Source organism: Chiloscyllium punctatum, chromosome 3 (genome assembly GCF_047496795.1).
Source record: "Chiloscyllium punctatum isolate Juve2018m chromosome 3, sChiPun1.3, whole genome shotgun sequence".
Classification (NCBI taxonomy): domain Eukaryota; kingdom Metazoa; phylum Chordata; class Chondrichthyes; order Orectolobiformes; family Hemiscylliidae; genus Chiloscyllium; species Chiloscyllium punctatum.
This window is the reverse complement of record NC_092741.1, coordinates 90,198,779-90,213,820: the sequence shown is the minus strand read 5'-3', so window position 1 is coordinate 90,213,820 and position 15,042 is coordinate 90,198,779. Positions and strand designations below refer to the sequence as shown.

The following is a 15,042-nucleotide window of genomic DNA, read 5'->3' as shown; positions in this document are numbered from 1 at the left end:
AACACTGAACTCCCTCATCTCAGATTGGCAATTGTACAAACACTGAGCTTATTACCCACAGATTAAGGTGAGAATACTTGACCAGCCTGTGGTTGCTCATTGCTACTTTCCATTCATGGCCCAACAGAACAGGTGAGATTTAGTGAAGACCAGATCAAAATCTGCCACAGTTCATCCTGGGATGGAACAGCCTGTTGCCTCACAGCAAAATGAAGCCAGTTTATTTGGAAGAGGCTTACAAGACGGACTATCAAGAATGCAAAACATCAGCATTTTGAAAAAAGATGTGAAGAGATGAACTAGCATTTTCAATGATACACAAAAAGTGTAATGTTTTGTGCAAGCAAAGTGTTAGGATGGCTTTGGGAAGTCACTGCTTCAGTTGAATTGTTTTTTGTATTTTATATTAATCATTTTATATATTTCAATTAATAATTTTAGTAAGTGCAAATTCCACAGATAGTCTTAAATTTGAGTTTAGCAGCCACATTGAATCTCGAAGAATTGCGCAACTTCCTAAAAAGAACTGCCTCACTGGGTCTTCTGATTTCCTCAAGTTGTGATTAGTGATCGTGAGGACTACACAAATATTCAAGATGATATTGTCTCATAAATCTTACCACTGGCATCTGAAGCATTGCAATGCTAAAATCTTACTTGTTACTAGAGATTTGAAGAGGACAAGCACAAGGACGACAGTCATTTGGAGATCCTCTTACTATTCCATAGTACCCAGGAGCACACACCTCACAATGCGCACCAGCAGTGTTGTCACGACAATTCTGGCAGAGAAAAGATTCTGCTCAGCAAAAGTTTTTGTCTTTATTATAATTATCCATTAGATGATATTTATAAATCTAAGCACCTTCAATTCAGACAATGTTCACTTGTTACTTTCAAACAAAAAAGACAATAGTTTAGAAAATATATTATCACTGACATCTTGAACAAAGTGTATGCAGTTAAAAAAATCACACAACACCAGGTTATAGTCCAACAGGATTATTTGGAAGTACTCACTTTTACAGCGCTGTTCCTTTGACAGGTAACTAGTTGGGCAGGATCATAAGACACAGAATTTATAGCACAAGATAATTGTGTCATGCAACTGATATGATATATTGAACAAACCTAGATTGCTGTTAAGTCATTTTTTAGAGTGGGTTTAAGTCAGTTCATTAATATGTAAATCCTAGCACTTCTTTCAGGTCACATTCCCGAGATAACAAAGTTTTATAAAGAAAAGGTAACATCTCAGCTCAGACAATGCATTAAAGATGTGAGATTAGAGTCTGTCTATATTCCAATCTTGAGTCAGATTGGTTCTATTTCCAAAGTAGGAATTTATAAAATGTCACATGGATTGCTTGCCAGCATTGGCAGTTTGCAGACTGTGTGCCTTTTGAGCAAAATAGAAAGTATCTGCAAATACAATTCTGCAAATGCAAAATCACCCATTAGACTTATATGTAAGTGTGCATGCATGTGTGGCAGAGAGAGAGAGAGAGAGAGAGAGAGAGTGTCGTGTGAGAGAGAGTGCGAGTATGAGTGCATGCGTGTGTGTGTGAGTGTGAGTGTGTGCATGAGTGTGACAGAGTATAAGCCTGTGAGAAGGTGTGCGCATGGGTGTGAGTGAGCCGGGTTGTGTATGTGTATGCCTGAGAGACAGCGTGCACATTAGAGAGGGTCTGAGAGAGAGCATGTGTATGAGAAACCTTAAATTATCTCAGGAATGTGACTTGAATGAAGTTCTGGGATTTACATGTTAATGAATTGAAACCTGCAACCCATTCTAAAAGGTGAAAGACTTAACAGCAATCTAGGTTTGTTCAATATATCGTATCAGTTTCATGACACTATGATCTTGTGCTATAAATTCTGTATCTTATGAGCCTGCCCCACTAGCTACCTGATGAAGGAGCAGTGTTGCAAAAGCTAGTACTTCCAAACAAACCTGTTGGACTATCACCTAGCGTTGTGTGAATTTTAACTTTGTCCACCCCAGTCCAACACTGGTGCCTCCTCATCAAAGTATATCCAAGCAGTTCACAGGAAAATGCTCTGAAGTCATTTGACAAAGACTTTTTTTATTCATAGTCTGAGGTGAAAAAAATCCTGAATTTTTCAGAGTGGCAAAATCAAGACTTTTTATTAACTCAGTAGAAAACTTCTTCCTGTCCTTTATCATTTTACATGCCCAATGATTTATTGTGTAGTATAGAAGGACTGTCAGCAGCCAAATACTCAAAATCTGCTTTTGTAAACTTCAAATAACACAGGCAGAGACAGTAAATTCTTGAAAAACGTCTGATTTGAATTTGAAGTTATGTGATCTTGCATTTGACTGCTATTGTAGAAATGATTGAACTGTTTAGAATAATCATTTTTCTTACTGGAAATATACATATTTTCCATTGTTGAAAAATTGCTTTTTGTATCAAGATTGTTGCTAAGAGAAGATGCAGCATGTGTAATTTATTTGTTGGCAGTGTATCAATAGCCTCTTTCCACAGAAAGATAATTCACAATGGTTCATATTTTGCTGGAGTGTGATCTGTTAAACTTGCTAGTGTGTATGCAAGTTTTAAAAACATTTTTGCCAATTAATTTGGCTGAATTGTGAGTTCATGATGGTATAACAAGTGCAATGGTTTGGTAAACTGAGAAAAACAATCTACCTCCTCCACTGAGATTAAAAGGATTTAAAGTAGACAAGAAGGAATGTGAATTAGTGTGGACAAATTCTATGCTACAACAGAAAGAGAAATTGAGATTGGACTGAGAGAGAAACACAAGTCAGAATGACAAATTAAAAATGAAAGCTAAAGAAATAAAAACCTCCTAAAATAAATTAAAGAATGTGTTTGGAGAATAACAATGGTACTTAGTGTACTAGCGGCTTGCCATAGTCATAAGACCTCTATTATTCATGCAGTCTACGTGACATTATAACATACATCCCATTGGATTCCATATTAATATCTGATTATTTTGTCAGCGATAGAAGTGGACTGGCAGCTAGTAATAAGTGAAAATGCTTCAGTATCCACACTTGTAAGTTGACAAATATTACAGAAATCGTTTTGGCTTGCTATCTTTTTCTTCAAGACCAAATTGCACAGCTTTGTGTTTTAATTGGCCATTTCCTTCTCATTCTTCACTTTGATAAATTGCCTTGAGAAATTTAACTTCGTGAACTATCATATGAATATAGGTATGGTATTTTTATTCTCCATTTATGTCTTCTTTAGATCACTCAATTTTCAATCTGAAAACTGACTGTTACAAGAGTTGGATTCTGTGGGATCATTGTGTTCTCCATCCCAAAGATAAAAGCATTTGGGAACTGAACTACAAATACACTGACTATCCTGCAGCCATTTTACATCCTGATGGGAGTCAAAGGGCTCAGGGTACACCTTCCATCACCCATCCGAAGAGGAAGGCCCACTCCAGACAGCTGCCAGTCTAGTTGACTGGCTAACATCTCTGTAGTCTCCACAGCACCAAGTTTTAAAGGTGGCCACTGCTGGAACTGCAGGCAAATTCTGAAGGGGAGGAGGTCATGCAGCCAGACTGAAGGTAACTCCAAGTATGATTAGGAGTTGACTGTTAGGCTGAGGTTGAGGGAGATGGGAATTTGAGAGGATTCAAGGTTAAGGTAGGCAAAAATTAAAGATAGAATATGTTGTATGGGGTTACTGTGATTCCTCTGATGGGCACAAAAGATTCTACCACTCCCATCCTTCCACAAATAAAGTTCCCTTCTCTCTTAAAAGTTGCACCATGGCAGATGGTGGAATTTGAATTTAATAAAAATCTGGAATTACGAGTCAAATAATGACCATGAATTGAGTTTTGGAAACACCCATCTGGTTCACTGATGTCTTTAAGGAAAGGAAACGGCCATCCTTACCTGGTCTTGCCTACATATGACTCCAGACCCATAGTAATGTGGTTGACTCTCAACTGCCCTCTGGGCAATTAGAGATGGGTGATAAATGCTGGCCTAGCCAGCAATGCCCCCATCCTATGATGCAATAAAGAAGAAAATTGCTGGCTACGCCAGCATTTATTGCCCATCCCTCTTGTAGACAGACGTACTGCAACCATTGTGAACCAGTAGTGACTGGAAGAATATTGAATCAGGCAGCAGATCTTTCACTGTCCCAAGTGAGTAAGTATCACAATCCTGATTTGTGCCTTGTAGACTGTTAAGCAGTCTGACTCTGACTTCGTTCTTGCAGAGTGCCAGGTTCCACTGTTGACAAGGCCTATCTTTTTAAGCTTCTGGTGAAAGGGTATGGCTTTTTCTTGCTGGAGATTGTCTTGACCTGGCACTTGTATGATATGAATATTTTCTGCAGACTACTTTTTCAGCCAGATGATCAGTTCAGTTGATTTGATGGTAGGTTTACGATGCAGAGTGAGGCCAACAGTGGTTCAATTCCTGATCACCATGAAGGTCCTTACTTCTGAACTTCACCACTCTCTGAAGAACGCTGGCCCACAGGTTAAACTCACCACAAGTAATCTCTTCTGTTGAAGAGTATGGTCACTCGACCTTTTACTTTAGACAATTTTGGTAAGATTTTAAAAATGATTTGAATTGTATAAAAATAAGCCTCCTTCACTTCTGAGCTTAATTTCTTAAAAACAAACTAAAGCAAAAATCTGGTGTTGGATCTTGAATAAGGTAGGCCTTCTCCCAATATTACAATGGTGGCAACAAATGTTTTAAAAAATTGCTAGAAATCAATTTCTACAGTGACTTTGATCAAAACGTAAGAAGTAATAAACAGTAATCGACATTTTGGTACCTGACAAACTGAAGTCTTGCTGTCACAAATGTCACTATGGCCATTGCACTGACATTGGACACAGCTCCATGTCACTGGTCTGTGCTCTCTGATTGTTGATCTCAATGGTACTCTGTAATAACCAAGCATACAATCCTGAAGGATAAGGAAACAAAAGGCATTGTTAGTTTTTAAACATTTTTCATGTTCTGTGATGGACTTTGGCAAGAGATATCAATCAGGAACACTAACAATTTTTTTAACCTTTGATAAACATCAGCACATAATGTTTCCAAAAAGGAGTAGAATACACTGATGAAAAGTTTGGTTCCTTCAAGTGTTGCCTAAATTTTAAACTACTTTATCATGGCAAACTTGCTGTTGCTCATTTTAGTTGTGCACATACAGCTGGATTCCCCTCCACTCCCCTGCACAAAATGGCAAATCGCACAAAGTTGGAAGGTAATCCTAACACTCCATACTTAACCAAACCTCAATTTTCACAGCATATCCCCACTGCCCAACAATCCAAACATCATGAATAGGTGACTGGCTATTCCTATTGTTCCCACCCTTTCTCATGAATGTGCTGATTAAGGAAGCTGAGTTTGGATTCCCAAGTCCAACTGATTTCAACCTCGCTATCTCTGTCTCCACCAACTGCAGGGCTGTCAGGAAGACTATGTTGAAATGTGTCCAACCAAGGAGAGAAAGGGATAGAAAATATGTCCTTTCTCTCGTCCAGCATATTCGCATTTTTACAATTTGATCTCAAGGTGTTCTTGCTGTAATTTGTGAAGTGTACTCTTGAGCTGGAACATAAGTTCAGTGATGTATAGAAAGCTAGAACACTCTGTTTCTGACAGTGGATCCAGCTGTTGTCTTTTCCTAAGGAGGATAGATCAGTTTTCATTTACACTGACATAGTCAGGGACAGATAGTTGAAGGGGATACGGTCCAAGACTTCTAAGGCAGAATAAAGAGTAGCAGAAATCTCATTATTGGTGTGGCATCCAGTAACACCCTTGCTGAATTAAAACTGTTCAGATAACATCTGTCATAGTTTGCAGCCCAAGCAATAGATGATTCCAAGAAAAGTGTTCTACAAAGCATACTTGTCATTGACAAAGATGGGTTTTGCAGAACTAACACATCCAGTCTTTCCGTACATAACTGGAAATATCTAGAAAAGTTCTGGAAGGTTCTTGAAGACAAGCTCAAATAAAGGGTTAACTTCTGAATTAATACACTCCAACTCTTGTCATTTCGACAGCAACCTCAAGAATCTATTGATCAGTTTCTCAGAAGATGCTGCAGTAAAGGACATGAGAGTGTGCTTTTTTTCCTGAACAGGAATTGTCAGAGCGACCTGCCAAGTTAGTCATCACCTTAACACCAATTAAAGCCTTCAGGAATGATCTTTTGGTCAAGAGAATGGGCTAGACCATTAACAAATGATTTGACAATGGACAGAAGTATGAAGCTATGTTAGCAGGTCAACAATAATTCCATGCCTTAGGTGCAGCCAACACTACTGTTATAGTCAGCAAATCAACAAATCCTTAACAGATGTCATCTGCTCAGCTACCCATCTACATTCATAAAGCAGGCAGCACAACCAAACACTGCGCATACATGTGCAGGAAATCTTGTTTCAAAGGCCTAGCCAGACACCAGACCAAAACACAGAATATCAGAAAGACCATTTAATAGTACAACACTGACAACAAAGGTGTTAAAGAATGTGCATGAATACAAATACATCAATGAGGTTCAGAATCAACCAAGTGAAAGGCAAATTTCAGAAGATGGCTGAACTGTTAATCTGACAAATCATTCTAAGGCAGTCTATGGTGTAAAGTGATCAGAATCTTTCATGTGTATTGAAAGAAAGGCCAACTCACATGAAAAGCTGAAATCAATGTGGGAGATAGTGTCAACATCTGAAAGACATTTCTCCGAAGATGGTGCTCTAAGATACAGGCTATGGGAGACTGGCTCATGTCACACAACAGGTCACTAATTCCATGCATTGGTGGGATGACATTGCACTGGCAGTGCACAAGCTCATTTTGGCTTCTGCTGAGTAGAAACCAACAGTTCAAAAGGATTGTTGATACAGATATTTAACTGCTGTGACTTTTACTGCCAGTAATATTGGATTCCTTCCAGACCAGTGGGTCACAAGGCATCTGTGTTCTGTGAATGCCTCTGAAGATATCCCCAGCTGCAATTGGCAATGTACCTCCAATATTTTTAGCTAGTTAAAACAAGGGCGGGGATTCTGAAACATTTCATTACTCTGAATGGGACTGGGTCCTGATAGCCTTTCTCCTGCTTGCCATCAGCATCTTGTCCTGGTATAGTTAACGACCCTTGTCGCTCCTCTGGTTGCACTTCAACTACCCTCAATTCTATCCTTCCTCTATGCATTTTCACCTCCATTTGAGGCTCCAGATGGAGGGGATCCATTCTAGCTCCAGAAGCTCAACAGAGAACAGAGTCTTGGTAAGGTCGTGCTCTATGATGCCAACCTGACCTTAGCAAACATTTTGTGCCTGAAGCTGAATGATGCCCATTCAGATATTAGTGAAACTCACCTTGGTGTTAATCTCAGAGTTGCACTTGATCTCCCTTTCAGCTTCCTCTCCCTTCATGCACAATAACCTCTCAGCAGTGATAGGCAGCTCTAACCAGTTCACCATCTACCTTGAGGACTGATTCACCTACTCATCACCAAATTTATCCAGTTGTGAAAGGAAAGGCCCATGAATCTCCTGCACTGCCAATTTAATTGCTTGGGTAGAATTTAATTGCCAAATGTTGTGGTTTAAGAGTATTCATTTTATGCAGAACTAATATAATTAGCTTCCCTCCACATGATGTTGGCTTTGCTGTCCACAGCATCCACATTCCCTGAAACGGAATAATTTGGTGTTTCCATTCCACACCAATTCGCAATTCTACAGTTCATGTGCTACCCTGCCAACTTCTTTCACCATTCTCTTGGCCAGCATTAAGTGCCACCCAAATTGCTTGTGGGCTGATTAGTGTCAATAAATACATAGCTTTGCTATTTGTAAAACAAATTGATTGCCCAGCATGTGTACAATAAAAAAATCCATTACGTCTCACGTATTAGCCAGATCAAAAAAGGCATTTTGAAAAATGTGCTTGACAAAAATATAATTAATAATTCTAAAGTTGGTTAGTATCACTAATTTAACTGCCCTCTGGGTGATTAGGGATGAGAAATAAGTGCTGGCCTGACCAGTGACACCCACATTCCGTGAATGAATAAAGAAAAGATTATCAAGCAAAGCTTGTTTGTGTAACACACATGAATTAAAATCAATGTTCATGGCTTCAATTCTTCTTAAAATTCTTACTTGCTAGAATAAATTTTCATCACGCTGCATGAATAACAATGGACAGAATGCCATGTTTTGCTTGCCTCCCGTCATCTATCTTTTCTGGTTTGGTGTATATTTAAAGAGTCATTTGTATTTGGTAAACTCTCTTGAGGATGGGTCAGTCTCCTTGGTGATTATAGATAACTGTATGTTTTATTACTAAACTAAGATTATAGAATATAATATTGCTTTTAAGTCTGACTGAATGTTGGATTTTGCACTTCTTACAAAGGAACAAAAACAAAGTTATACTTTTTCAATTTCACATGAATTCCCTTAGCATCTGAGTTCTGTAGGTTGTGAGACAAGTTCTTATGCATGAAGCCAAGTTCTGGGTTTTGACATGTAAAAATTACTTTTCCAAATTACTTTCAGAAAATGATAGAGACAGCTAATTGTCACCATGATTTTGGTTCATTGTTTGAAAGTTCGTACAAATTTCTTCATAAAAGCTATCATTACCATAAAAAAAAGTCAACAAATTAGCAAAGTGCTTGAAACTTGTCCTGATATAAAAACCTGTTCACACCAGAGTATTATTTGACAATTATCTATTCATTCATATTTATTTTAGCTTTTGTTTCATTCATCTTTACAAAAGTAAACCTTTATGTTTGCCTTTCCCCTTTGTTTCATAGCCACCACAGGCTCTAACAACCACTGACATTACCTGACATGACAGGCCAGAATAACCTTCTGGACAAAAGCATTGCTCAATCTGTTGGGCATGTTCAGCCTGGACGTAGCGATCACTGGCTTCAGCCACTTCTATAGATATCTCAGAGATTCTGGATTGACATTGAAAGAAAAAAATGAAATTTGTGTTAAACATCTTGAATCAACAATGTTGCCTGTAAATTAAATCTTCCTCCATTTTGATGTTACTATCATTAATCTGTGTATATTTAACCAGATTGCATGTTGCTGGTAACTTGACAAGCTGTTGGTGCTAAAACTCATTATTCTCCATCAAATCAGTCATGCTGAATTTGAGTAGGAGTGTTTTCTAAACACTGTTTTCCCTAATAATACAAACTGGGTGAAATTCTCCACCGTCCATGGGAGAGAAAAAGTCACTTTTCTCAGTTAACGTAATTCCATAAAAGTCTTGTACAGACAAATGTCATTCCTGATTTGTACAACTTGGTATAATAATTTATTAAAATGGAAGAATCTTCGTATTTTGGTAAACATCTCTGACAAATGAAACAGCCTCTTAATCTGATAGATTCTACTAAAACTTTACAACACATGGACGATTAACCAATAAATGAAGCAAGACTTCTAAATAAATGCAGCATATGAAGGAATCTGATCAAGTGAAATGTGCTGCTGGAGCATACATATCACCAGTATGTTAGCAAAATCTCAAATATCTAAAGTATCTACTCCAACTATACAAATTGTGATAGGATCACAGGAACAGGACCAGCTTTTTAGCAGGTCAAGCTTGTGCCAGCATTCAATGAAATCATGATTGACCCCAGCCTGGCTAAATATCTTTTTAAAATTTATTTCAATATCCTATTTTTCAATGTAAATTTTGGGCTAAGGTTGTTTGCACCCTCCTTGTATCCCAAACAATACAATTTTGACTGATTTGCATCTTGCAAATTACTTCAGCAAAGATGTATTTACTGACAAGTTCATATAAGCATTCCGATTATGGCAGTTCTTCATCCGTGGAGTAGAAGATCTCGAAAATCAGTTGCAACATGAAGACCTTTTGATCCAGAAGCTGGACTTTCAAACCTAGCATTTTAATTTTATATGTTGGCTTCTGTTTATACCTGGTTTGTCTCATGAACGTCCCATAGGATGCCTTGATTAGAATGGAATTAATGTCATACAGCAAATCCATAAAGTCTTTGCGAGACACAGGTCTGCCATCTGGCGAGTTGTCGTATTTCCAATCATGCTAAAGAAAAAATATTTGAGAGATTATTTATAGAAAAGAATTGGGTAATTTCACCTCCTCCCCCTGAGCCCAATAGTAGCTAACTAATTGAATGAATGATCAATTATGAATGGGAAAACTCGCATTGCTCGCTCTGGGCTTTGGTTGTCACTGGTTCCTTGGTCACATGGGTGATTCTTCTGATGGTGGAGCAGTAATTAAGTTATGTACACTTGGTGCTTTTGCTGCATCTTGCACTTAGACATGCGAAAAAAAAACCCAGGAGATTAGAATCTCCTCAGTTGAGAACTGACTCCGAGCAGGCTGGCCACAGCCAATTGTACTGTGCACTAGTAAATGACTTGGTGACAGGACACTGGCCGCTCTGCAGTTATTTCAAACCCAGTGGGACTGGGGAGTGCTTGGAGGAAAAGGGCTCAAAAAAAAGAAAGTAAAAGAGAAAAAAAAAGAATGCAAAAGCTCTGACTTGAGTTTCCACATCAAAATGTAACTATACACCCAGTGATGATCGGTGTTTCTTGAGGTAAGGGTGCAAAATTGTAATTTTATTCTCCATGGATCGTGCCAGGAACGTATCGCTGGAAAAATTTATCTGATAATTTTTGACTAAGTTATTGTATTGCACAGGTGTGAAGGGTAATGATACAGCCCAATGAAACATTTCACAAAGAAAATACAATTTGTTCAATTCCAAATTTAACAAGAATTGTCAAGATTAAACTGATTTTGCACATGAATCATGGGTTACTGTACTGAGGGAATGCTGCATTATCGAAAATGTCAACTTTCAGATGACATTAACCTTGAAAATGCAATATTCTACTTGTGACATGAATTGTTTCTGATAAGAGTACAATATCAGAAGACAGGAATCAGGTATGTGCATCAACAATTGATTTTACGAGCAATATGGTGGCTCAATAGGGTGGCACAATGACTCAGTGGTTAGCACTGCTGCCTCACAGTACCAGGGACATGGGTTCGATTCCATCCTCAAGCGACTATCTGTGGGGAGTTTGCACATTCTCCCGATGTCTGCGTGGGTTTCCTCTGTGTGCTCCAGTTTTCTCCCACAATCCAAAAATGTGTAGGTTAGGCAAATTGGCCATGCTAAATAGCCCATAATGTCCAGGGATGTGTTGGCAAGGTAGATTAGCCATGGAAAATGCAAAATGGCAAAATAGGGTAGGGCGTAGGTCTGGGTGGTATACTCTTTCGAGGATCGTTGTGGACACAATGAGCCAAATGGCCTACTTCCTCAATGGAAGGATTCTATAAAATTCTACAATAATGACCAGAAAACCAGGAATGTAAGAAAGATGGATGCTAATCATCCTGCCTCATTCAGCAATCTGCATCACTACCATCAAGACAGAATGGAAGACTTGAAATGTCAGAACTGTTAAACCAGGACTCTGGTATTTCAGGGTGTACATCAATGCTCCCAAGCCATCAATTGAGGCAGAATGTGAAATTCTGATCAACATTCATTTGGATACTAATGGCATACCAAAATGAATTAACTGGTCATTTGTTTCATCAATGTGTAACATTTGTTTACAGTGTTTTCCCACAAAATTGCTATGACTGCATTCAAAATAATTGTGTAAAGTGCTTTGAGGTCATTAAATCTTACAAAGCACTGTATAAATGAAAGCACTAATGAAGATAAGTTTAGCAATTCAACTGTTCCAAATTCTAATGCAAGAATAAGCTTTTCTTTTATTCTGTTCTCAAAGCTAATTATGACACAGATGCTTTACTTAAATGAATTAATTCGAAGTGAGGTTTTGAGCTATCTGTCTAGACTTTAATGTTCATTATTAGGGTGCAACTGGGCAGCAGATATCTGCATGGGGCAATGTATCAGATTAACATGCAGCCAGCGATGGTAAAGGCCTAATTTTTGAAGGATTGGCAAATGCTGTCAGATTGCCACTCAGCTCTTATTTTTTCCATGAGATCTGTGCTCTATTTTTCTAGCTGGGAATTTAGGTCCTGGCTCCTTCAGAATTGAGCAGCATACCTGAAATCAACAGTTCCTTCATCATAGCTGCTTCATCAATGATCTTCCCTCCATTATAAGGACTAGTAGTCAAATCTGTCAGTCAGGTTGACTTTGGAGCAAGCAGTTTGTCAAAAACTGAACAGTTTGCTTCAACTCAGAAACTGCACCTACAATCCTCTCCCAATCTAAGTAACCTGATGTTTTTAATATCCAGGCCAAAAGATGGGGATAGATAATAGTTGTATCAATAAAAAATGATAAATAAGGTGTTGCAAATGTATATACATACCTCAGTGAGCTCCACTTCATGCCTGGTTAACTGACCGATTTGAGGAGCAGATACATGTCGTACAATGGTCAAGTCTCCTGTGGGCCCACCTCTCATAACAATCTGTGGTTCATAGGTGGATTGACCCACTTCTTCTCGAGCTTCAAAATAAATGGCGTATCTCAACTTGCCACCATATGCTTTGAGCTGTCAAACAAAATGAGGCAAAATGACAGGTCAGTTGAATACATTGCATTGAGTTCTTGAGTACTAAACAGAGTTTGCAAAACACTCACAGATAACAGAAAGCAAGATAGTCATCTCTGGAAGGGCCAGCAGTTAGTGCTTCCAGAATTCCATTTCACTTGCTACATCTTTATGAACACTTGTGGGTGAATTCAGTACAAGCCCTTTTGTCAAATGCTATATATGGTGGATGTCTTTGGGCTTCCAGGAATTGCATCCATTTCTGCTAGGCCTCAGTGGAACATCCACTTGCAAAGCTACAATAAACTCCATTACAGCCTCTTAGTATGGCTTCCGATCTTAACTGGATTAAGATAATCAATTTTAGAGAATAGTGTTACCTTGGGGCTTTGCAGAAGTCTTTCCTACTTCAGTCCAAATCAGCTGGATGCACAACTACTCTACACCCTCACAGCAGCATTAACGTAGACATCACTGAAGAAGGGTTTTGTTGATCATCCCTAATTTCACTTGAGAAGACAATGCTTAAGACTCATCTGAATCCCCTCTGGTTTAGGTACACATAGTGCTATTAGGAAGGAAGTTGCACATTTTTGTCCCAATGACAATAAAGGAATGGCGATGTAGTACCAAGTGACTATTGAGTGTAACTTAGAAAGGAAATTGCAAGTGGTGTTGTTCCCTCATGTATATAGTGAAAAGGCTTTGAGTGCATGGGGGCAAACCACTCACTGTTGAACATCTGATCTATTGTGCAAGCTTTAGCTCCATTCCTTGCACAGTTGCTTCAGAGGCAGAAATTGAGAATTCAAGTCCCAATTGCAAGTTCAAAAACCAAACTTGAGGCTGAAACTCCAGTGTAGTACTGAGAGAATTACTATGACTCACAATCCCTTTATTTAAAAAATATCCTGTCATCCCAGTACTAAATGATTTATTCTTTATCCTAAGGCTGTGTCCCTGTTTTCAAGATTCCTCAGCAGGGTAAATAACCTCTCAGCATCTTAAGTCTCTTCAGAATCTTGAATGTTTCAGTCAGATCACACCTCACTCTTTTAAACTCTAGAGAATATGGACCTTATTTATTCAGTCATACATCACAGACAACTCTCTCAACCCAGGGAACAGTCGAGTGAACCTTCACCCTATTGCTGGGAGAATCTAAACAAGGGTAACATATTGTTCAGCTTGTAATCTGATGACTTACTGTTGGGACTACAAATAGTTCCAATCAATCTATTCAGGGATGTTACGACACACCTCTAGAGGAGGTGGAATTTGAACCCACACCTTCTGGCTCAGAGCTAGGAACACTACCACTGCAACACAAGCGCCCTCCAGAACATGGACTGCATTTCTGGGTTTCTAATGCAGCACCAATACCATGACAGTCATACAGCATGGAAACAAACTCTTCAGTCTAACCAGTCTATGCCGACCATAATCCCAAATGAAACTGGTCCCACCTGCCTGGACCTGGCCCATATCTCTCCAAACATTTCTTATTCACGTACTTATCTATTGTGCAATCATCAGCAACATCTCACTTTATGCTGGAGGAGAAGTCATTGATGAAGCAAGTAAACAGGATTGGGGCTCAGAATTAAGAGAAAATGAGGACTGCAGATGCTGGAGAGTCAGAATCGAACAGTATGGCGCTGGAAAACACACAGCAGGTTAGGCAGCATTCGTGGAGTAGGAGAGTAGACATTTTAGACATAAGCTCTTCATCAGGAATGTTATGATGACCATGAAACTATCTTTGATTGTCAGAAAAACCCATCTGATTCACTGATGTCCTTTAGGGAACACAATCTGTTGTCCTTACCGGATTTGGCCTAAATGTGACTCTAGGCCCGCAGCGATGTGATTGACTCTTAACTTCCCTCTGGAGCAATTAGGGATGACTAATAACTATTAGCCTAGCCAGCGAAGCCCACATTCCATGAATGAATTTTTAAAAAACTAAGCTGAGGAATTCCAGCAACAGTATTCTCAAAATTGATCATCTTAATCCAGTGAAGATCAGAAATTGTACTAAAAGACTGGTTTGAAATGCACAAGACTGTGTTTTACATAACGTATATAGTCTATCTTAAAAATCTTAAAAATTTGAATTGCTTAATAACTGTTTAGTGAGGTTCCTTCACTGAGATACAGTCTGACAAATGAGGCTTATTAAGATCACTTGGTAAGTGATAGTGTTTCCTGATTAGTGATTAAAAATTACAACAAACATTGTTTGCTCAACAATTTTGTCACCTTCTGGCTAATCATGGTAAGAAAAAAATTGTTTGGCTGTCAGCTGAATGTGAAGAAGACATTTTAAACTTCACACTTGGCTAATACTTTCCAAATCACGACTCAGAGCAAACATGAAGTTCATTCACAATTTTCATATTAAGAGATGTAATGGAGTAATTAGTTAG

At 38.6% G+C, this 15,042-nt stretch overlaps 1 protein-coding gene across 3 annotated transcripts in view; it reads right to left on the bottom strand.

Annotated features, from left to right (window-relative positions):
- The window catches only part of lama2 (laminin, alpha 2), a 387,170-nt gene that overhangs the window by 115,207 nt on the left and 256,921 nt on the right, over nt 1–15,042 (bottom strand). For all 3 annotated transcript variants that reach the window (XM_072556030.1, XM_072556031.1, XM_072556033.1), the window contains 5 exons: nt 12,428–12,613; nt 10,003–10,130; nt 8,883–9,000; nt 4,821–4,955; nt 658–782 (listed from right to left, as the gene is read on the bottom strand). In XM_072556030.1, coding sequence (XP_072412131.1) covers nt 658–782; nt 4,821–4,955; nt 8,883–9,000; nt 10,003–10,130; nt 12,428–12,613 — 692 coding nt within the window. The remainder of the gene's footprint in view (nt 1–657; nt 783–4,820; nt 4,956–8,882; nt 9,001–10,002; nt 10,131–12,427; nt 12,614–15,042) is intronic.